Here is a 24079-nt window from a genome sequence, read left to right as displayed (position 1 = left end):
GAAACAGATGGCGCCGCTGCTCGCTCCCACAAGGTAAACGCTGTACATGGACTGAGCCTGGAAGCAGCGCCCCAGTTTCCCACCGTGACGTTGCCGGCCCCGCTCCACTCACATCCCTTGAGTGCTGCCCTCAGCGTCCACAGGCATCTAGACCCGCTCGACTCGCTTTGTTACAGCGGCCACAGTGTCCTCCTTATCCACTGATGGGAGGCAGGACCAATTGCAACCTAGAAACATCAAATGAAATACCACGTCATATGTACGCATACTGCTACTAATAGAAATGCCTCAGTGCAATAAATGTGATAAACGCTGCACAGCCAACCATACAATGTCAGTATCACAGAGCCCAAGTCAATGCCCGCTTGTCCCCTCTGACTATTTTAGCACTAAGAGCCAATTAACTTAGTGGTGGGCGCTACATAAAAATGACCAATGTTGTATTTTTCTTACCAGCGATTGTAGAAGTATTTGGCGCTGAATAGTGACAATACAATACGTTAAGCAGAGTACTAGAATACTGTGCTTAGTATTACCGGAAATCACTTTTCAGCAAAGTGCAAATCTATTATAGCGAGGTAATTAAAAGGCCGGTCTGCTGCATTACATCTCTTTTGTGTTCTAAATCCACTGGGCTCGCTGCTACCCCTTCCCGTTCCCTCAGCTCAGCGTAAGGAAGGGGTTCACGAAAGACTCAGCTGGCATCCCAGCTGCTTCATCGCACCCCCTCCAAGCATCGCGGGCCCCCCACAATCGCTCCTCGCATTCTAGACACAAACGTGCACGCACGACTATCACTAACCAATCAAGTGGTGTAAAGCGAAAGAATGTCCCCCATCTGCCAAAGGTGAAGAGGGCCCCCGCCCCTGAGCCCCGAGTCTCCAGTATCTCAGAGATATTTGTTGCCTTAGGGCGGAAGGACCCTCCCCTTTTGAAGGATTGCGACCCCCACACCGCTGAAAGGCCGGGGTACCCCTGCCATGTTACAATTCCACGAGTGAATAAAAAACACACATTTCAGACACTGGACATCTGCCTCAAAGTTCAGCGAATGCGCCACATCAACAACTACGGGATGGGGCCTTTGTTAAGAAAATGTAAACATATCTGCAAAAAAAGATAAAAAGGACTGGTGCATGCACAACATGTACTAAAATATTAAACTTACCCCCTCCCCTACACCAGCACAAAATAAATGGCCACTTAAAAAAAAAATACTCTAAAAAAAATCTTGATGCTTGGCGAGGACAGGATGAAACCTCGGCATGCCCTTCAGTGTGGATCCCAGGTACACTTTCCAAGCTCCATGCTCCCGCACCCCTCCTTTTGTCTGCATTTCCTTTGCTCTATCAGCCATCCCACACCGTGACTCTGATCACTATTTCTGCACAGCGGCAGAGCACCCAGGATAATGTACAGCATGACTAATCACTTATATGGTCCCAAAGGTGAGACCTATTGGCTATGCCAATGCTTGTTTGTTATTGTGGTCTCCCTGCATACATGGAACAATGTATATATTCCTACGGAGTAGGTTTGCTTCCATTATATATTTTGTGTTCCATCAAGTGAAAGAGATTAATAAAAAAAATAGAAAGCAAATGTACGTTGGTAAATATATCGTAGTCAATGTTGTTTTCATGCGATGGTCAGCCTTTACAAGCATCTGTATTATTATTATTATTATTATTTAACCCCTCGCCTGCTTATGATGGAACCATGCCATCGTGAGCCATGGGCGGCGTGTGCTCATGGCGGCGTGGTTCCGTCATGTGGCTGCCGCTCCGCTCACGCGGCATTAATTTCCCGCCTATGCAGGCAAATTAATGAGCAGGCGGGCCGTGACTGAACAACGCCGTCATGAGCACACTACCCCAGTAACTCATGACGGCGTGGTTCCGTCACAAGCACCGCAGCGCCGCACTCACCCCTAAAGGGGTTAATTTGATGTATGTGACAATTGAAAATCAAGAGCACAGACATGACAAAATAATACGTCGAGATGTAAATATAAACTCGCTCTTCTGTGTATTTCATACTGACTGTATGCGAGTGCATGTCTGAAATGTGAAACCGATGTAAAGCCTTTTTTTAATGTGAGTGTTTTGAAAGTAAATCAGAATTAAAAATAATGTTGCACAGGCAAATCATTGCGTTTATTTGTACCCTGGTTTGCTGGTGAAACATTCTTTATTGTGATTGCGCCCAAAACACACTTCCATTTCGATTCTATCACTGCAATCAAAAGAGTTTATTTAGGTATATATTTACAAAGAAAATGATGCAATTAAAAGCCTTCATTTAAGCGTATGTTTTGCAATTAAATCAGTTCCACTTAGACCTAAAAGTGATGTTGCACAGGCAAATCAAAATAAAAAATAGACGCAGTATGTTGAAAGAATTTAACTTTGATTTGCCGGTGCAACATTACATTTAATGGTGAATGTGTGTGAATTATTTTTACAACATGCGCTTAAACAAGAGATTTGCATTGCTTGATTTTGTTTCCAAACACGCACTCAGATAAAGTCTTTAAATTGAAGCGACCTGGGCAGTGGAGAGGCAGCTCTGCGAGAGATGTACGAGAGGAGAGGCAGCTGTGCTAGAGATGTACGGGAGGAGAGGCAGCTGTGCTACAGATGTGTAGTAGAGGCAGCTGTGCTAGAGATGTGCAAGAGGAGAGGCAGCTGTGCTACAGATGTGTAGTAGAGGCAGTGGTGCTAGAGATGTGCAGGAGGAGAGGCAGCTGTGCTAGAGATGTGAAGGAGAAGAGGCAGCTGTGCAGGAGGAGAGGCAGCTGTGATACAGATGTGCAGGAGAAGACAGCTGAACTAGAGATGTGCGAGAGGAGAGGCAGATGTGCTACAGATGTGCACTAGAGGCAGCTGTGCTACAGATGTGCAGGAGAGGCCGCTGTGCAGGAGAAGAGGCAGCTGTGTGAGAGATGTGCAGGAGAGGCAGCTGTGCTAGAGATGTGGGAGGAGAGGCAGCTGTGCTAGAGATATACGGGAGGAGAGGCAGCTGTGCTAGAGAGGTGCAGGAGGAGAGGCAGCTGTCCTAGAGATGTGCGAGAGGAGAGGCAGCTGTGCTAGAGATGTGGGAGGAGAGGCAGCTGTGCTAGAGATGTACGGGAGGAGAGGCAGCTGTGCTAGAGAGGTGCAGGAGGAGAGGCAGCTGTCCTAGAGATGTGCGAGAGGAGAGGCAGCTGTGCTAGAGATGTGGGAGGAGAGGCAGCTGTGCTAGAGATGTGGGAGGAGAGGCAGCTGTGCTAGAGATGTGGGAGGAGAGGCAGCTGTGCTAGAGATGTGGGAGGAGAGGCAGCTGTCCTAGAGATGTATCGAGGACAGCTGTGGAAGAGATGTGCAGGTGGAGAGGCAGCTGTGCAAGAGATGTGCAGGAGGAGTGGCAGCTGTCCTAGAGATGTGCGAGAGGAGAGGCAGCTGTGCTAGAGATGTGGGAGGAGAGGCAGCTGTGCTAGAGATGTACGGGAGGAGAGGCAGCTGTGCTAGAGATGAGGGAGGAGAGGCAGCTGTGCTAGAGATGTGGGAGGAGAGGCAGCTGTCCTAGAGATGTATCGAGGACAGCTGTGGAAGAGATGTGCAGGTGGAGAGGCAGCTGTGCAAGAGATGTGCAGGAGGAGTGGCAGCTGTCCTAGAGATGTGCGAGAGGAGAGGCAGCTGTGCTAGAGATGTGGGAGGAGAGGCAGCTGTGCTAGAGATGTACGGGAGGAGAGGCAGCTGTGCTAGAGAGGTGCAGGAGGAGAGGCAGCTGTCCTAGAGATGTGCGAGAGGAGAGGCAGCTGTGCTAGAGATGTGGGAGGAGAGGCAGCTGTGCTAGAGATGTGGGAGGAGAGGCAGCTGTGCTAGAGATGTGGGAGGAGAGGCAGCTGTGCTAGAGATGTGGGAGGAGAGGCAGCTGTCCTAGAGATGTATCGAGGACAGCTGTGGAAGAGATGTGCAGGTGGAGAGGCAGCTGTGCAAGAGATGTGCAGGAGGAGTGGCAGCTGTGCTAGAGATGCAAGGGAAAAGAGGCAGCTGTGATACAGATGTGTGGGAGGAGAGGAAGCTTTGCTAGAGATGTGCGGGAGGAGAGAGCTGTGCTAGAGATGTGTGGGAGGAGAGGCAGCTGTGCTAGAGATGTACGGGAGGAGAGGCAGCTGTGCTAGAGATGTGGAAGGAGAGGCAGCTGTGCTAGAGATGTACGGGTGGAGAGGCAGCTGTGCTAGAGAGGTGCAGGAGGAGAGGCAGCTGTCCTAGAGATGTGCGAGAGGAGAGGCAGCTGTCCTAGAGATGTGCGAGAGGAGAGGCAGCTGTGCTAGAGATGTGGGAGGAGAGGCAGCTGTGCTAGAGATGTACGGGAGGAGAGGCAGCTGTGCTAGAGAGGTGCAGGAGGAGAGGCAGCTGTGCTAGAGATGTGGGAGGAGAGGCAGCTGTGCTAGAGATGTGGGAGGAGAGGCAGCTGTGCTAGAGATGTGGGAGGAGAGGCAGCTGTCCTAGAGATGTATCGAAGACAGCTGTGCAAGAGATGTGCAGGTGGAGAGGCAGCTGTGCAAGAGATGTGCAGGAGGAGTGGCAGCTGTGCTAGAGATGCAAGGGAAAAGAGGCAGCTGTGATACAGATGTGTGGGAGGAGAGGAAGCTTTGCTAGAGATGTGCGGGAGGAGAGAGCTGTGCTAGAGATGTGTGGGAGGAGAGGCAGCAGTGCTACAGATGTGGAAGGAGAGAAAGCTGTGCTAGATATGTGTGGGAGGAGAGGCAGCTGCCCTAGAGATGTGGGAGGAGAGGCAGTTGTACTACAGATGTGCAGTAGGAGGGTCAGCTGTGCTAGAGAGGTGCAGGAGGAAAAGCAGCTGTCCTTGAGATGTGCTGGAGGAGAGGCAGCTGTGTCAGAGATGTGGGAGGAGAGGCAGTTGTGCTAGATGTGCAGGAGGAGAGGGAGCTGTGCTACAGAGGTGTGGGAAGAAAGGCAGCTGTGCTACAGATGTGCAGGAGGCGAGTCAGCTGTGCTAGAGATGTGCAGGAAGAGAGGCAGCTGTGCAAGAGATGTAAGGGAGGAAGGGCAGGTGTAGTAGAGATGTGGAGGAAGAGGCAGCTGTGCTAGAAATGTGCAGGAGACAGCTGTGCTACAGATGTGCAGGAGGAGAGGCAGCTGTGCTAGAGATGCGACAGGAGAGGCAGCTGTGCTAGAGATGTGTGGGAGGAGATGCAGCTGTGCTGGAGATGTGCAGGAGGAGAGGCAGCTGTGCTACAGATGTGCAGGAGGAGAGGCAGCTGTCCTAGAGATGTGCGAGAGGAGAGGCAGCTGTGCTAGAGATTTGGGAGGAGAGGCAGCTGTGCTAGAGATGTGGGAGGAGAGGCAGCTGTGCTACAGATGTGGGAGGAGAGGCAGCAGTGCTAGAGATGTGCGAGAGGAAAAGCAGCTGTGCTAGAGATGTGCAGGAGGAGAGGCAGATGTGCTGGAGATGGCCGTGAGGAGAGGTAGCTTCGCTACATGTGTGGGTGGAGAGGCAGCTGTGGCACAGGTGTGCGGGTGGAGAGGCATCTGTGCCATAGATGTGCGGGTGGATAGGCAGCTTTGCTAGAGATGTGCGGGAGGAGGGGCATCTGTGCTAAAGATATGCAGAAGGGGAGGCAGCTGTGCTAGAGATGTGGGAGGAGAGGCAGCTGTGCTAGAGATGTGGGGCGGGAGAGGCAGCTGTGCTAGAGATGTGGGGCGGGAGAGGCAGCTGTGCTAGAGATGTGGGGCGGGAGAGGCAGCTGTGCTAAAGATGTGGGCGGAGAGGCAGCTGTGCTAGAGATGTGCAGGAGGAGGCAGATGTGCTACAGATTTGCAGGAGACAGCTGTGCTACAGATGTGGGCGGAGAGGCAGCTGTGCTAGAGATGTGGGAGGGGGAAGCTGTGCTAGAGATGTGAGGGAGAGGAGAGGCAACTGCGCTAGAGAGATGATGGAGGAGAAGCAGATGTTAGGGATGTGTGAGGAGAGGCAGCTGCACTGGAGATGTGCAGAAGGAGAGGCAGCTGTGCTGCAGATGTGCAGGTGAGCTGCTGTGCTACAGATGTGCGGGTGGACAGGCAGCTATGCTAGAGATGTGGAAGGAGAGGCCGTTGTACTAGCAATGTGCGAGAGAAGAAGCAGTTGTGCTAGAGATCTGCGAGAGGAGAGGCAGCAGTGCTAGAGATGTGGGAGGAGAGGCAGCTGTGCTACAGATGTGCAGAGAGGCATCTGTACTAGAGATGTATGGGAGGAAAGGCAGCTGTGCGGGTGGAGGCAGCTGTGCTAGAGATGCAAAGGAGGTGGGGCAGCTGTGCTACTGATGTGTGGGTGGAGAGGCAGCTATACTACAGATGTGGGAGGAGGCAGCTGTACTACAAATGTGTGGTGGGAGCGGCAGCTTTGCTAGAGATGTGCGGTGGGAGAGGCTGCTGTGCTACAGATGTGCAGGAGAGGCTGCTGTGCAGAAGGAGAGGCAGCTGTGCTAGAGATGTGCAGAGTGAGAGGCAGGTGTGCTAGAGATGCGGGAGAAGAGGGGCAGCTGTGCTAGAAATGTGCAGGAGGAAAGGCAGCTGTGCGGGTGGAGGCAGCTGTGCTAGAGATCTGCAGGAGAGGCAGCTGTGCTAGAATTGTGTGGGAAGAGGCAGCTGTGCTAGAAATTTGCGAGAGAGGCAGTTGTGATAGAGCTGTGCAGGTGGAGAGTCAGCTGTGCAGGAGGAGAGGCAGCTGTGCGAGAGATGTGCAGGAGGAGAGGCAGCTGTGCTAGAGATGAGCGGAAGGGGAGGCAGCTGTGCAGGAGGAGAAGCAGCTGTGCTAGAGATGTGGGAGGAGAGGCAGCTGTGCAGGAGGAGAGGCAGCTGTACTTGAGATGTGAAGGAGAAGGGGCAGCTGCGCTAGAGATGTGGGAGGAGGGGCAGCTGTGCTAGAGATGTGCAAGAGAGGCAGTAGTGCTAAAAATGTGCGAGGGGGAAACTGTGCTATGGATGTGCGGGAGGAGTCAGCTGTGCTAAAGATGTGCTGGAGGAGAGGTAGCTGTGCTACAGATGTGCGGGTGTGGGCAGCTGTGCTACAGATGTGCAGGAGGAGAGGCAGCTGTGCTACAGATGTGCGAGAGAAGAGGCAGCTGTGCTAGAGATGTGCAGAGGGAGAGGCAGCTGTGCTAGAGCCGAGGAGGAGGGGCTGCAGTGCTAGAAGTGTGCAGGTGGAGGCAGCTGTGCTAGAAATGTGCAGGAGAGGCAGCTGTGCTAGAGATGTATGGGAGCAGAGGCAGCTGTGCTAGAAATGTGAGGGAAGAGGGGCAGCTGTGCTAGAGGTGTGGGAGGAGAGGCAGATGTGCAGGAGGAGAAGCAGATGTGGAGGAGGGGAGGCGGCTGTGCTGGAGAGGTGCAGGAGAGGCACCTGTGCAGGAGGAGAAGCATCTGTGCAGGAGGAGAGGCAGATGTGCAGGAGGAGAGGCAGATGTGCTAAAGATGTGCAGGAGGAGAGGCATCTGTGCAGGAGGAGAGGCAGCTGTGCTAGAGATGTGCGGGAGAAGAGGTAGCCGTGCTGGAGATGTGCGGGAGGAGAGGCAGCTGTTCTGCAGATGTGTGGGTGAGCCGCTGTGCTGCAGATGTGTGGGTGGACAGGCAACTGTGCTAGAGATGTGGAAGGAGATGCCGTTGTAAAAGCAATGTGAGAGAGAAGAAGCAGCTGTGGTAGAGATGCGCGGGAGGGGGAAGCTGCTGTGCTGGAGGAGAGGCAGGTGTGCTAGAGATGTGGGAGGAGAGGCAGCTGTGCTACAGATGTGCAGAGGCATCTGTACTAGAGATGTATGGGAGGAAAGGCAGCTGTGCGGGTGGAGGCAGCTATGCTAGAGATGAGGGAGGAGGGGCAGCTGTGCTACTGATGTGCGGGAGGAGAGGCTGCTGTGCTAGAGATGTGGGAGGAGGCAGCTGTGCTACAAATGTGTGGTGGGAAAGGCAGCTGTGCTAGAGATGTGCGGTGGGAGAGGCAGCTGTGCAGGAGGGGAGGCAGCTGTGCTAGAGATGTCCAGTGTGAGAGGCAGCTGTGCTACAGATGTGTGGGAGGAGAGGCAGCTTTGGTAGAAATGTGTGGGAAGAGGGGCACCTCTACTAGAGATGTGCAGGAGGAAAGGCAGCTGTGCAGGTGGAGGCAGCTGTGCAAGAAATGCGTGGGAAGAGAGGCAGCTGTGCTCGAAATTGGCATGAGAGGCAGCTGTGCAGGAGGAGAGGCAGCTTGTGCTACAGATGTGTAGGTGGAGAGGCATCCGTGCTAGAGATGTACAGGAGGAGAGGCAGCTGTGCAGGGGAGAGGCAGCTGTGCTGGAGATGTGCAGGAGAGGCAGCTGTGCTAGAGATGTGCAGGTGGAGAGGCAGCTTGTGCTAGAGATGAGCGGAAGGGGAGGCAACTGTGCAGGAGGAGAAGCAGCTGTGCTAGAGATGTGAAGGAGGAGGGGCAGCTGTGCTAGAGATGTGGGAGGAGAGGCAGCTGTGCAGCAGGAGAGGCAGCTGTGCTAGAGATGTGAAGGAGGAGGGGCAGCTGCGCTAGAGATGTGGGAGGAGAGGCAGCTGTGCAGGAGGAGAAGCAGCTGTGCTAGAGATGTGGGAGGAGAGGCAGCTGTGCTAGAGGTGTGTGTGTGAGGGGGTGCAGCTGTACTAGAAAGGAGAGGCAGCTGTGCTACAAACTTGCGGGAGAAGCAGCTGTCCTGGAGATGTGCAGGAGGAGAGGCAGCTGTGCAGGTGGGGAGACAGCTGTGCAGGAGGAGAGGCAGCTGTGCAGAAGGGGAGGTGGCTGTGCTGGAGATGTGCAGGAGAGGCAGCTGTGCAGGGGAGAGGCAGCTGTGCTGGAGATGTGCAGGAGAGGCAGCTGTGCTAGAGATGTGCAGGAGGAGAAGCAGCTGTGCTAGAGATGTGCGGTGGGAGAGGCAGCTGTGCAGGAGGGGAGGCAGCTGTGCTAGAGATGTCCAGTGTGAGAGGCAGCTGTGCTACAGATGTGTGGGAGGAGAGGCAGCTTTGGTAGAAATGTGTGGGAAGAGGGGCACCTCTACTAGAGATGTGCAGGAGGAAAGGCAGCTGTGCAGGTGGAGGCAGCTGTGCAAGAAATGCGTGGGAAGAGAGGCAGCTGTGCTAGAAATTGGCGTGAGAGGCAGCTGTGCAGGAGGAGAGGCAGCTTGTGCTACAGATGTGTAGGTGGAGAGGCATCCGTGCTAGAGATGTACAGGAGGAGAGGCAGCTGTGCAGGGGAGAGGCAGCTGTGCTGGAGATGTGCAGGAGAGGCAGCTGTGCTAGAGATGTGCAGGTGGAGAGGCAGCTTGTGCTAGAGATGAGCGGAAGGGGAGGCAACTGTGCAGGAGGAGAAGCAGCTGTGCTAGAGATGTGAAGGAGGAGGGGCAGCTGTGCTAGAGATGTGGGAGGAGAGGCAGCTGTGCAGCAGGAGAGGCAGCTGTGCTAGAGATGTGAAGGAGGAGGGGCAGCTGCGCTAGAGATGTGGGAGGAGAGGCAGCTGTGCAGGAGGAGAAGCAGCTGTGCTAGAGATGTGGGAGGAGAAGCAGCTGTGCTAGAGATGTGGGAGGAGAGGCAGCTGTGCTACAGATGTGCGGTGGGCGAGGCAGCTGTGCTACCGATGTGGGAGGAGAAGCAGCTGTGCTAGAGATGTTGGAGGAGAGGCAGGTGTGCTAGAGATGTGGGAGGAGAGGCAGCTGTGCTAGAGATGTGCAGGAGGAGAGGCAGCTGTGCAGGAGGAGAGGCAGCTGTGCAGGAGGAGAGGCAGCTGTGCAGGAGGAGAGGCAGCTGTGCTACAGATGTGCAGGAGGAGAGGCAGCTGTGCTACAGATGTGCGGTGGGCGAGGCAGCTGTGCTACCGATGTGGGAGGAGAGGCAGGTGTGCTAGAGATGTGGGAGGAGAGGCAGGTGTGCTAGAGATGTGGGAGGAGAGGCAGGTGTGCTAGAGATGTGGGAGGAGAGGCAGCTGTGCTAGAGATGTATGGGAGCAGAGGCAGCTGTGCTAGAAATGTGAGGGAAGAGGGGCAGCTGTGCTAGAGGTGTGGGAGGAGAGGCAGATGTGCAGGAGGAGAAGCAGATGTGGAGGAGGGGAGGCGGCTGTGCTGGAGAGGTGCAGGAGAGGCACCTGTGCAGGAGGAGAAGCATCTGTGCAGGAGGAGAGGCAGATGTGCAGGAGGAGAGGCAGATGTGCTAGAGATGTGCAGGAGGAGAGGCATCTGTGCAGGAGGAGAGGCAGCTGTGCTAGAGATGTGCGGGAGAAGAGGTAGCCGTGCTGGAGATGTGCGGGAGGAGAGGCAGCTGTTCTGCAGATGTGTGGGTGAGCCGCTGTGCTGCAGATGTGTGGGTGGACAGGCAACTGTGCTAGAGATGTGGAAGGAGATGCCGTTGTAAAAGCAATGTGAGAGAGAAGAAGCAGCTGTGGTAGAGATGCGCGGGAGGGGGAAGCTGCTGTGCTGGAGGAGAGGCAGCTGTGCTAGAGATGTGGGAGGAGAGGCAGCTGTGCTACAGATGTGCAGAGGCATCTGTACTAGAGATGTATGGGAGGAAAGGCAGCTGTGCGGGTGGAGGCAGCTATGCTAGAGATGAGGGAGGAGGGGCAGCTGTGCTACTGATGTGCGGGAGGAGAGGCTGCTGTGCTAGAGATGTGGGAGGAGGCAGCTGTGCTACAAATGTGTGGTGGGAAAGGCAGCTGTGCTAGAGATGTGCGGTGGGAGAGGCAGCTGTGCAGGAGGGGAGGCAGCTGTGCTAGAGATGTCCAGTGTGAGAGGCAGCTGTGCTACAGATGTGTGGGAGGAGAGGCAGCTTTGGTAGAAATGTGTGGGAAGAGGGGCACCTCTACTAGAGATGTGCAGGAGGAAAGGCAGCTGTGCAGGTGGAGGCAGCTGTGCAAGAAATGCGTGGGAAGAGAGGCAGCTGTGCTCGAAATTGGCATGAGAGGCAGCTGTGCAGGAGGAGAGGCAGCTTGTGCTACAGATGTGTAGGTGGAGAGGCATCCGTGCTAGAGATGTACAGGAGGAGAGGCAGCTGTGCAGGGGAGAGGCAGCTGTGCTGGAGATGTGCAGGAGAGGCAGCTGTGCTAGAGATGTGCAGGTGGAGAGGCAGCTTGTGCTAGAGATGAGCGGAAGGGGAGGCAACTGTGCAGGAGGAGAAGCAGCTGTGCTAGAGATGTGAAGGAGGAGGGGCAGCTGTGCTAGAGATGTGGGAGGAGAGGCAGCTGTGCAGCAGGAGAGGCAGCTGTGCTAGAGATGTGAAGGAGGAGGGGCAGCTGCGCTAGAGATGTGGGAGGAGAGGCAGCTGTGCAGGAGGAGAAGCAGCTGTGCTAGAGATGTGGGAGGAGAGGCAGCTGTGCTAGAGGTGTGTGTGTGAGGGGGTGCAGCTGTACTAGAAAGGAGAGGCAGCTGTGCTACAAACTTGCGGGAGAAGCAGCTGTCCTGGAGATGTGCAGGAGGAGAGGCAGCTGTGCAGGTGGGGAGACAGCTGTGCAGGAGGAGAGGCAGCTGTGCAGAAGGGGAGGTGGCTGTGCTGGAGATGTGCAGGAGAGGCAGCTGTGCAGGGGAGAGGCAGCTGTGCTGGAGATGTGCAGGAGAGGCAGCTGTGCTAGAGATGTGCAGGAGGAGAAGCAGCTGTGCTAGAGATGTGCGGTGGGAGAGGCAGCTGTGCAGGAGGGGAGGCAGCTGTGCTAGAGATGTCCAGTGTGAGAGGCAGCTGTGCTACAGATGTGTGGGAGGAGAGGCAGCTTTGGTAGAAATGTGTGGGAAGAGGGGCACCTCTACTAGAGATGTGCAGGAGGAAAGGCAGCTGTGCAGGTGGAGGCAGCTGTGCAAGAAATGCGTGGGAACAGAGGCAGCTGTGCTAGAAATTGGCGTGAGAGGCAGCTGTGCAGGAGGAGAGGCAGCTTGTGCTACAGATGTGTAGGTGGAGAGGCATCCGTGCTAGAGATGTACAGGAGGAGAGGCAGCTGTGCAGGGGAGAGGCAGCTGTGCTGGAGATGTGCAGGAGAGGCAGCTGTGCTAGAGATGTGCAGGTGGAGAGGCAGCTTGTGCTAGAGATGAGCGGAAGGGGAGGCAACTGTGCAGGAGGAGAAGCAGCTGTGCTAGAGATGTGAAGGAGGAGGGGCAGCTGTGCTAGAGATGTGGGAGGAGAGGCAGCTGTGCAGCAGGAGAGGCAGCTGTGCTAGAGATGTGAAGGAGGAGGGGCAGCTGCGCTAGAGATGTGGGAGGAGAGGCAGCTGTGCAGGAGGAGAAGCAGCTGTGCTAGAGATGTGGGAGGAGAAGCAGCTGTGCTAGAGATGTGGGAGGAGAGGCAGCTGTGCTACAGATGTGCGGTGGGCGAGGCAGCTGTGCTACCGATGTGGGAGGAGAAGCAGCTGTGCTAGAGATGTGGGAGGAGAGGCAGGTGTGCTAGAGATGTGGGAGGAGAGGCAGCTGTGCTAGAGATGTGCAGGAGGAGAGGCAGCTGTGCAGGAGGAGAGGCAGCTGTGCAGGAGGAGAGGCAGCTGTGCAGGAGGAGAGGCAGCTGTGCAGGAGGAGAGGCAGCTGTGCTACAGATGTGCAGGAGGAGAGGCAGCTGTGCTACAGATGTGCGGTGGGCGAGGCAGCTGTGCTACCGATGTGGGAGGAGAGGCAGGTGTGCTAGAGATGTGGGAGGAGAGGCAGCTGTGCTAGAGATGTGGGAGGAGAGGCAGGTGTGCTAGAGGTATGCGATGGGGCAGCTGTGCGAGAGGAGAGGCAGCTGTGCAAAGCAGAAAACAGCTGTGCTGTAGGTGTGCAGGACGAGGAGGCTGTGATGCTGATGTGCAGTGAAATAAAAAAAGAAAGAATGGAATGCTGGGATTAATCTCAGCCTCGGTAATTTCTTGGGCCGCACAGCAACCCACTGGACAGGGAAGGAAAGGGATAAAGAGGGGCACAAATAAAGGAGGGGGTAGGAGAAAGAACGACCGAGAGAAGAGTGGGAGAGGGGGAGAAAAACCAAGGAAGGGGGGAAATAAAAGGAAAGAACGCAAGAAAGGGTCGAGAGACAGATGACATGAAGAGGAGAGGAGAGGGAGAAAGAGCGAGGCAGCGTGGGGAGAGAGAGCCCGTGAGAGAATCGGAAGAGAGAAAACGGGAGGTAAGATAAAGAATGAAATAAAGTAAATACAGACTCGGATGGGAGAGGGGGGACGAGAAAAAGAGAAGAGACCAAAGAAAAGAAGACAGAGAAAAGAGATGGGTGCAGGAAAAAGACGAAGGGGCGGCTGGTGTCTGTGACTTCAGTGTGCGCAGCTGGACGCTGTGACGTGGTCCGTGCGTCGTGGGTCCTAGTGCAAGGCAGGCAAAGGGTCCCTTGGCTGATGTTTTAACTGTTAACTACATGGATCTTCAAGGGGTAGAGGCCCATCAGGCTGCTGGGGCCCGGTGTCACTGCACCTCCTGCACTGATGGGAGCTACACCGCTGGCTGGGTGTCCACTCTGTCTGCCGTGTCCTGTGCAGGACGGTGAAGTCGTGGGTTCTGTGTTTCCGTGCACGCTGGGATGAATGTGTGCTGTTGTGTTCTATACACGACTGCTTCTGCCTCGTTTGGAAGTGCCAAGAAGCGCCGGTGCGCTTTAATCCATCTTTAAATGCAGTGCGCGCATCGGAGGGCGCGAGTCCTCACACGGACGGCATGGCACGGCACGCCACGCCTCTGAGAGGCCAAAGCAAACAAAGTGCACACGATCACACGTGGAGTTTCCTGACGCCATTTGACAGATGTTAGTTACCCAAGTGAGTGTAAGATAAAAGCCCGGGCAGCAGTCGAGCCTGTGACTGACCACCGGTCAAACCCATGCACCTTCAGTGGAAACTTCAGTTCGCCGAGCCATCGCAGCCGGCTGCCTCCTGCTGTCGGCCTCAGAAGGATAAAGGGCATATGCCCTTCCGATATTACCAGTATTGCCAGCTGCGCCCTGCACACAGACTTCTAGAGCAGGTGCATAACCCCACCGAGCCGTCTTATCTATTTTTAATATATTTTGTCTGAAATCATCCATGTTATTACCATGTTACTTACCATGTTATTACCATGTTATTACCATGTTACCATGTTATTTACCTGATCATATATGGATTGGTTTTATGTTTGTTTCTATCATCCATGTTATTACCATGTCACTGACTATTATACTGTTCCCATTATCTCTGTTTACTCCTATTGCCCCTCCCTGTCTTTGTGAAGCGCTCTGATATCTGTAAGGATCCTGTTCGCGCTATATAAAACTTTGAATAAATAAATAAATAAATAAATAAAGTTCAGTTACAAGATTATTGCACCTGCATTTTCTTTAAAGGTCCGTTGACGCCGTTGCGCATTCGCCCCGACGGGGTCATTGGATCTTTGCAGCGCACCCTTCATGCACGAGGCCCCGGATGCTACTGATGTCTCGCACGGGAAGGGCAAACACAGGCTCTGCAGGGCCCGCCTGGCACCGTGCCCCCTCTTTGGGCGAAGGACTGACAGGCCAGGCTGGAAACGGGCGGGGGGCACAGCACAAAAAGGTCGTTTCGAGGATGCTTTGCTGCTCATTCAACCAGGTTAACTCGTGTTGCCAGCTCCTGGCAGCCCGTGCCCGCAGCCCTGGTGCCCGGCAGTGCCCACCCGCTCGGGTGGCGCTTCTGACGCTGGGTGCAAGCTGTCGCCGTCCGACGGGCACCGCCCCGCTGGCGCATCCCGAGCGCACAGGTAATGAGGCCTGGCAGGGGCGCGGGCCGCTCCTTCCCTGGTTTGGAGGGCCGTTAAGGACCCCCCCCCCCTCTCCATGCCCGCGTCACGGGCACCGAGAGGTGCTGCTCGGGCAAATAAATGAGTCATTTCAATCCGACTGGCAGGCTGGCACCGGAGCGCGCCACCGGCCATCTGTACCGAGCGCTGCCGTCAGGCGCTCCTCGGACAGACTAGGCAACTACCCAAGCCACCAGGGGCGCGGCTGTTAGATGTGCAGCAGGTGCAGTGGCACCGGGAACCAGGGCTGTGTGGACCCCACTGCGCCCCGCTTGCGACTGTCAGTACTAAAATGGGCAGCCAAGGGGCAGTTTCCGCGCTTGAGGGGGGCTCATGGCCCACAGGCTCGCCACTGCCAGCCATCCGAGAGGGAAACACAGGGCAAGAGAGGTTATTTCAAAGGGGGGCGTGGTGAAAAGGAGGGTGGGGGGGGAAAGGTCTACGAGTGCCAGACTAGGGTGCAAGCATACTACTGCCCATCCCCCACCACCACCACCACCTGTCCTGTGAAAGGATCCCTTCTCTTGGGCACCTAGGCACAGGGTCTCCTGTGAAAGTATCCATTCTCGTGGGCACAGGGTCTCCTGTGAAAGGATCCATTCTCGTGGGCACAGGGTCTCCTGTGAAAGGATCCCTTCTCTTGGACATATAGTAACAAGGTGTCCTTAAACATGATCGCTTGCGTTGGAAACTTAGGCACAAGATGTCTACTTCATGAGCACTTTTATTTGGCATCTAGGCACAAAGTGTCCTGTAACAGGATCCACCGCCTTTGGCATCCAAGTACAAGGTGCCCCCGGGTACTAGATGTCCTGTAACGGGACACCTCGCCTTTGGCATCCAAGTACAAGGTGCCTCAGGGTACTGGGTGCCCTGTACCTAGATTTTTCATCTTGGACACCCAAGTAAAAGGTATCCCAGGTACCAGGTGTCCTGTAAGGGGACACCTCACCGTTGGACAACCAAGCACAAGGTGCCCCGGGTACCAGGTGTCCTGTAATGGGACACCTCGCCTTTAGACACCCAAGCACAAGGTGCCCCCGGGTACCAGGTGTCCTGTAATGGGACACCTCGCCTTTAGACACCCAAGCACAAGGTGCCCCCGGGTACCAGGTGTCCTGTAATGGGACACCTCGCCTTTAGACACCCAAGCACAAGGTGCCCCCGGGTACCAGGTGTCCTGTAATGGGACACCTCGCCTTTAGACACCCAAGCACAAGGTGCCCCCGGGTACCAGGTGTCCTGTAATGGGACACCTCGCCTTTAGACACCCAAGCACAAGGTGCCCCTGGGTACCAGGTGTCCTGTAATGGGACACCTCGCCTTTAGACACCCAAGCACAAGGTGCCCCTGGGTACCAGGTGTCCTGTAATGGGACACCTCGCCTTTAGACACCCAAGCACAAGGTGCCCCTGGGTACCAGGTGTCCTGTAAGGGGACACCTCGCCTTTGGACACCCAAGCACAAGGTGACCCGGGTAACAGGTGTCCCCGGGTACCAGGTGTCCTGGAAGGGGACGCCTCGCTTTTAGACACCCAAGCACAAGGTGCCCCGGGTACCAGGTGTCCTGGAAGGGGACGCCTCACCTTTGGACACCCAAGCACAAGGTGCCCCTGGGTACCAGGTGTCCTGTAAGGGGACACAACGCCTTTGGACACCAAAGCAGAAGGTGCCCCCGGGTACCAGGTGTCCTGGAAGGGGGCACCTCGCCTTTGGACACCCAAGCAGAAGGTTCCCCGGGTAACAGGTGCCCCCGGGTACCAGGTGTCCTGGAAGGGGACGCCTCACCTTTGGACACCGAAGCACAAGGTTTCCCGGGTAACAGGTGTCGTGTAACGGGACACCTCGCCTTTGGACACCCAAGCACAAAGTGCCCCCGGGTACCAGGTGTCTTGGAAGGGGACGCCTCACCTTTGGACACCAAAGCACAAGGTTCCCCGGGTAACAGGTGTCCCCGGGTACCAGGTGTCCTGTAAGGGGACACCTGGCCTTTGGACACCAAAGCACCAGGTGTCCCCGGGTACCAGGTGTCCTGTAAGGAGACACCTCGCCTTTGGACACCCAAGAACAAGGTGGCCCCGGGTACCAGGTGTCCTGTAAGGGGACACCTTGCCTTTGGACACCCAAGCACAAGGTGGCCCCGTGTACCAGGTGACCTGTAACAGGACATTTCGCCTTTGGTACCCAGTACAAGGTGTCCCCAGGTACTAGGTGTAAAGTACAAATAGGTACCCCCTGAAGTTAATTTGTAGGTCTGGGATCAAGGGGAAACAAACTACAAAAATGTGAGAAGGGCTCCCACACGACCTATATTTCGTCTCTGACCTGGGGAAGGAGGTGAGTTACATGCTCCCTGGCACTGACCTGGGGGACTGCATTTGTACCCCCTCGCGTCGACCTGCTTGGAATGACTCAGTGACAGCTGGCATCAAACTGGGCGGTGAGGTATGAGCAGCACGCCCCTTGACACTGAACTGCAGGAGAAGGGGGAGTGGGCTGCATGTCCCTGAAGTCTAGGGTGAATCGCATGCCCCCCGACTCTGAACGGGGGGCAAGAAGTGTGCCAGAGACACTGAAAGTGGGGGGTCAGGGAGGGTGTTGCATGCCCCAGACAGTCTACAGGGGGTAGTGGGTCATGAGAACACGGATGTCCATGCACTTCAATCTGAAGGTTGGGAGGGGGAATGTTCCATTGAAACTGAATGAACATAGAAGGCATGAAAGAACCTTTTGGGAAGGCAAAGGGCATCTACCTTGGATTCAGACAGCAAGTGTAGAGTACAGAGCTCGGGTTCCTGTGATAAAGACGAATGCGCGTGGGTAGTATATGTGTCCTAACCCGGACGAGGAGGATGCCTACGTTCTGGATACTTAGGATGGAGTGTTTACTGCGACACTGAAGAAAGTGGCATTGCCAGAGACTTTGGAAAAATGATTCTTTTCGCTTATGGAGCATGGGGTGGCTTTTGACCACTAGAATGAGCACAAGGCAAAAACGCGTGCCTCTTTTGAGCAGGTGGTAAAGATCCTTCCCCTTCATAACTAATTTAAAGGAAGGGATATTGTCCCTGGTAACGTGGAGGAAGGGATCTGGCTTCTGATCACGAGTAGAAGTGCTGGGTTTTACCTCCGACAGGTTTAGTCGATGGGGTATTGTCCTAATCATGTGCTCAGTTTTGATTCAATATCTTCATTCTGGGTTTCTAGTTAGGGTTCCTTTCAGTTGGGCTAATTGTGGCAATGTACCAGATTCTGATGGTTAGTAAAAAGAAAGCCTAGGGGTTGGATAGTGGTTTCCTTATGTCATGGAGACATGGTTTCTTTTCATATAATTCTACGGCTGCGCTGGGACATGCGTGTCCCCTCCCCCATCCCACCCTTGCATCATCTCATACCTCTTTACAAACCAGATTTCCCAAACAAGCCTTCCTAAACCCTTCCCTCTGACTCTTTCCCTTCACTATCCCAAACCCCTTCCTACTGCTATGAATTCCCCCCCAAAAAATTCTAGACCCTTCCCCCTCTTCTATACCTCCACTATTCCTTTTGAATCCAAAATTACAGTGACCAAGCATCTCATTAACATAAAATTAGGTTGAGCACTATAGGAACCAACAACACAGTTGTGGATGTCATCCCATCTTCAGATACACAACAAGAGCGGGGGATGGGCATGTTTAAAGTCATGACATGGAAGGTTTGAATCCTGGGTACCCCTTAAAAGCAGCGCCTGAGCCTGGTGTCGCTTGAAAGACATGACATTGAGTGTTTCGGATAGAGGTCAGGAAAGGATGAATCTGCTGAGGTTGAAGGTGCAACTTTTTGGTATTGATTGTGGACCCTAGCCTGCGCAATGAGGACACTGCTGTCGAAGTGTGTGCTAGGAATTGTCGCTTGCTGATGCACATGATCAGCCAGTCCCTCCAGGTATGGGGAGACGGGCAAGGCATTTATGCGCAGGTGTGCTGCTACTACTGCTAGGTAAATGAGAATTAGCAAACAGTATCTCAACTGGTATTATTCAGGAAGACAATTAAGCATGTATGCATCAAGCATTACGGAAACAGACACAAGGAGACTCAAAAGGTGGTATTTAGAAATGTGCTCGAGGCATCATATAATTGAAGTAAGCTTTATAGATAGTTGTAGCGATTTGTTGTCTGCAAAATGCAGATCTGCGCACCCATGTATTTAGTGAGGTCGCTGTCCTTTTCGATTTTCGAGCACCTGGTCTACACCTGGGGGCCGAACAGAAGCTCAAATCAAAAGTGATAGTACGTGGTGCAGTGTCACCCCTTCCCTGTGGGCGTCTGGGAGGTGCTTGATCAGAAAGTCCATCTCATCCCAGTGATAAGGATGGTAGCAGGGGAGGAGGCCCACAGGAATGGCAATGCACCAGTATGGAGCAGCACAATGTGCCCTCCTCCGTTGTCAGGTAAGTCGATACGCTTTGACTCCTTGTCAGGTGGAGTGACACGGACCACACACCATCATTTGTGTGTTGTGAATGACCAATTATTCTGGGCAGCCTGGCCAGGGATATTTGCAGGGTGGTCAGGTGCAGGTCTAAAAACTTCCTCTGAACTCTGCGCGATTCCACTTTTGCCTTTATTGGCTCCTTAAAGTTATCTGTGGCCGACGTCAACATTACCTTCAACAAGGGGGGGAAGTGAACAGTCCAAGAGAGGCTCTCCGCAAGAAGTCAGCCTCATCTTGTACAATGTGCATTTTAACCTGAAGGTGCTGGGCAGCCCACTGAATCGTCACACGATAGGCAGTGCTATCATGAGGCGGAGAGGCATTGGCAGGGAACGGTTCAAAGTTAAGGTCCTCTGAGGGATTGGACCACATAATCTTCCCCATGGGTCTTCACCCTCTTGTTGCGTGAAGGGCTTAAAGTATGGGACTTCTGGGGGCAAGGCCTCCCGGGGTCTTTGTCCATTTTGTGTGGGTCGGAGGTGATGGTGGTGAACTAAGTGTTGCTAAGAAAGGTTGAAAGGAGGGTTCTTGGCTGAGTCTCTAGCCGGTTCCCGGGGCTGGCAGAATCGAGGGCGTAAAGCCTGCTTCATCCTCAAAGGCCAGTCTGTGTTATCTTTGGGATCTGGATAAGTCCTGGAGCTATGGGCTTAGCGAGTATCTTGCTAGTGGCCAGATGAACAAACATTTTTTTTTCCAGATTGCCATTGAGGACCTCAGAAAGTGTTACAAAGGTAGACCTCTCCGTGGTGTCTAAACACGGCATTGAGGGGGGCTTTGACAGCAATTTTGATTTAGTTCTGGGAGGAATTTTGTTGGCCTCGATTTGGAAGCACAACGCGGCACGGCACCTCTCTGTAGGGCTTTGGGAGGTGTTGACCCAGTTTTCAAACCCAGGGAGTGCCAATCAGAGGCGCCAAACACAAAGGTTTATGCTGTTTTTGGATCAACTCATGAATCTAGGCCCTTGCTCCTGGGGTAGCGACGCTTTGCCTCTGCTAAAGGGCATTTTGGGGTTTAAGAATGAGCTTGTGGTGCCTGAGAGCCGATGAGGAGAAGGGAGTCAATGTGGTCTTCAGGCTTGGAGTACAGCCTGCCGCCTGTCTCAAGATAAGTTCCTACACTTGCCCCGTATCTACTTTGAAGGCCTCCGAGTAGATGGCCACTGGACGCTTGCCTACTTAGACTGGCGGGGCTGCAGATGCTCTGGTGTCTTCCTCTTCAGCCCCAATGATGTTGGGCATCTAAGGAGAGGCTTCCTCTGCAATGTATGGTGAGCATACCACCGTTCTTCTCGGGGTCTTTCTGCAGTGGGAGGCAAGGCAGGTATCACAGGAGGTCTATTCGTGGGTTGGCGAAAGGCACAAGTTACTTCACCCTTTTGTTGTTTGGCATGTCATAGAAGACAGAGCACTCCAAAATGTAATACAAGGGATAGTAGTCACATCTTCCAAGAACCTCAGACCTGCGGAAGCGAAGTACTTGACCCCCTTGTGATAAAGTAACCCGGATCATGGCCCGTAATAACCCTACTCCTGCAGTAAAGGTATCCATGCACAGTTCTGCCAAAACTACTCAATCCAGACCTTCCATCCACTGACATTCGAGGATAGCTGTCCCCGCAGCTCTGTCAAAGCATATCACTCCTGAGTCGTAGATACCCTGCTATTCCAGTCGTTTTGCTGAGTCACAACTCTGCCTAATGCTCCACAATACTGAACTGCAGCAACCTTTGTTCTCACAACAGCAGGCCTCGAAAAATCCACTCGCAATATCGGACAAGCTATTTTTAGAGACTACTCACCCTTTCTGGCAAGTTGAAAATCCTCTTAACTTCAGTCACAGAATAAAAAGTAAATGTAGAAAGAGGAACTGATTTTCGACCTCTGTCTCTGAAAGCAGAGCAAATGTGACAAGATTTAAAGGCATCTTTATTGCTCACAAAGTGAATGAGCAATAAAGATGCCTTTGAATCTTATCTTGCCACATTTGCTGGCTTTCAGAGACGGAGGTCAAAAGTCAGTTTGTCTTCCCACAGTTAGTTTTCTTTCTGTGACTAAAGTTAGAGGATTTTGTAAAGTGAACTGTGTGTCACCTGAAATGTGCAATGCATGTTAGAACAAAACCTGACATCTTACAGCCTTTCATTTAACAACACTGAATAGTGAATGGTTGAAACATTTCAAATATATTTCACTAGTTATGAAGACCAATCTTTGTAATTCTGTGGTAAAAAACAATGTTTTTTATAGAATCAAAACAAATAAGAACACTTGAGTTGGTGATGTGCAAATTTTAAATATTTTTGCTGAAACCCAATTTCCAAACATTGTCTATGCACTATTATCAGTAAAACGACATGTTAGTGGGAAAGTTTTGTGACCATTTCAATGGAAAATATGCTATATGTAAATGACAGTGCACTACTACATCATGCTTTAGTAATATATTTATGAAAAGTGAGTTTTTAAACATGAACTGGGAAATATTCCTGCTCCTGCCCAGATGACAATGCTATTAGTGAACTAAGAGGCAAGCCAGGGATCACGTGTACCCTACATATGGGCTTAATTCTTATTATACACGGAGCAAACGTTTAGTCAAGTAAATACAGTTTTTTGTACAGCAGAAATAGTGAACTTGCATATATGTTAAGGTGCTCTCTTATGTGATAATAAAGAAAAAGGCAGCTCCATAAGACAAAATATTTGCCTAGGATCACACAATTTGAAACCAGTTCACAGGTCAAGTACATTAAAGTTAGGTCGAGTAGATTATGATTTTTCGAGCCCTGAACAGTGAGATCCAACATGAAGGAAGATACAGGTCTAGCCCACTGTCCTTTAATTATGGCAGCAGGGAGTAGCCCAGCTAGCAGCATGTCTTGGGAGGTTAGATTTTGCCACCTATGCAGCAGCAGCTCAGGTCTCGGAGCCCTGTATTAAGTTGATTCTGTACTATACAAACAGTATTTTCACCAAAGGAGAGTTTAAAACACGAGCTGCCTTTAGAGGTGTGCAGAGTGCATTTTAACACTTTTGTTGCTTCATCTGCGGTCCTACTCTATTATATTAACTTCAGGAAGGAGTGGGCGGTGTCAATGGGGGAGGCGTACAGGGTAGAGTATTCTTTCACTTACAGTACAAAGCAATATGCCATTTCTGCATTGGGAAAACTCCTGAAAAACATCCGTACGCTCCTAAAAAACAAGAAAGAGAGAAATATTTAGTATGAACAAAGAGCTTCAATTTATTGAGCATACACAATCGCAATGCTGGTGGCAGCCCTTCTTTCCTCATCCCAAGCCGGAGGGTGCCAGGATAAAGTGACTTAACTGTGTCAAGGGTGCACATAATGCATACACTTGTCTCCCAAACCCCAAATGATTACCTTTGCGAAGAGGTGGGGTGGGGGGGGATAAATCAGTGCTTTAGCCAAAATGCCAAGGGCGGAGTCCTCCAAGGAAAGAAGAAAGGTAAGAAGGGAAGCTGTGGTTGCAATATTAATCGTTTGCACTAGTACAGCACACAATTTGCCATTCTTATGGAGTTGCAGCATTTTGAGACAGCAGGTATGACTTGTGTTAACGTTTCCACTTCGACAAGAGACTGACTCGGTTCTGAGGAGGTAAATGGTGAGTAGAATGAGCAGATCACTTAAATGACTAATGTGTTTTGGGTAAGTCAACTGATGTGACAACTTATGTACTATCAGATGTGTGAGCCCTTGTCGGGAAACTAATAAATATATGGCAAAACTATACAATACTAGATGTATGAATAAAGAGTTTTATACTGTGCACAGCGAAGAGACCAGTACGAAGGTTTGCTCACTTGAAAGAGTAGCCAAGCACTCAGTTACAAGAGCTTAGTTTTAGCAGACAAGTTCCTGTTCCCTCACTGGAGCGCTGGGTAGGTAAGCCCCACCATAGGTGCTGGAGTGAGTCCATTGCTAAAGTTGGGTATTAGTGATTACCACCTCGCTGGTTAATGTGCGATCACTAGTCATTTGAGCTTAAGTTTTAAGTGATCATAGGATCATCTAGGCAGTAATGAACTAGTTACTTACCTTCAATAATGCTCTTTCTGGTGGATACCCTCGCTAGCTGCAGATTCCTCACCTTTTGAATATTCTCCAGATGTTAGATTGGACCCGGAAGATGTTTAGCAGTACCCTTGCGTGCCATTAGGTGGCGTCATGTGGCTCAGCACCAATATCGTTCCGCTCTGGAAGTGACATAAAGAGCCGCATAAGGCACCACCCATGAGCGGCGGCATCAGTTGCTTCCTATGCCGTCTGCACCCCCAAAAGCAGAGCCCAACAGCAGATCTGTCACGCCAGTGTGCAAATCTCTAGATTTGGCACTTTTTTTATTTGGAAAGGAGTACAGTTCAAAGAACGGGAAGGTGGGAGGGCAAGCAAGGAATCTGTGGTATCCACAAGAAAGAGTCTTAATAAAGGAATTTAACTTGTTCTTGTGTCTTCTGATGGATACTCCTAACCACAGATTCCTCACCTTTTAAATAAATACCGTAGTAATACCTCCCCAGCAGTGGGTCTGTGAACGGGCTCAACCAGAAATTCCTGCGAACTCCAGCAGGCACAGTGCCCTTCTCATCAGACATGGCTGTCCAGACAGTAGTGATTCAAGAAAGTGTGGCGCGACACCCACATAGCCTGCCAAATGTACAGAACAGGCAATGATATATGGTCCTTTGCTGCACTGCTCCACTCTTCTGCTCTCTGGTGAATTCAACAAAGAGCTGACCATCCACACTTTGTCCCCTCGTAAGATTAATGCAAAAGCTAGAAGAACTTTTTGGGACTGACAGGCAGAACCTCTCCTCCTCTTTTGATTGGTGAGCA

The 24079-nt window shown here is 52.6% G+C and overlaps 1 protein-coding gene across 1 annotated transcript in view; it reads right to left on the bottom strand.

The window, feature by feature from the left end:
• The window catches only part of DDX31 (DEAD-box helicase 31), a 201356-nt gene that overhangs the window by 138599 nt on the left and 38678 nt on the right, over window positions 1-24079 (bottom strand). Inside the window, exon 14 of the mRNA XM_086924761.1 lies at window positions 22353-22412. Coding sequence (XP_086780887.1) covers window positions 22353-22412 — 60 coding nt within the window. The remainder of the gene's footprint in view (window positions 1-22352; window positions 22413-24079) is intronic.

Source organism: Lissotriton vulgaris, chromosome 5 (assembly GCF_964263255.1).
Source record: "Lissotriton vulgaris chromosome 5, aLisVul1.2, whole genome shotgun sequence".
Classification (NCBI taxonomy): Eukaryota; Metazoa; Chordata; class Amphibia; order Caudata; family Salamandridae; genus Lissotriton; species Lissotriton vulgaris.
This window is presented reverse-complemented; position numbering and strand designations above follow the sequence as displayed.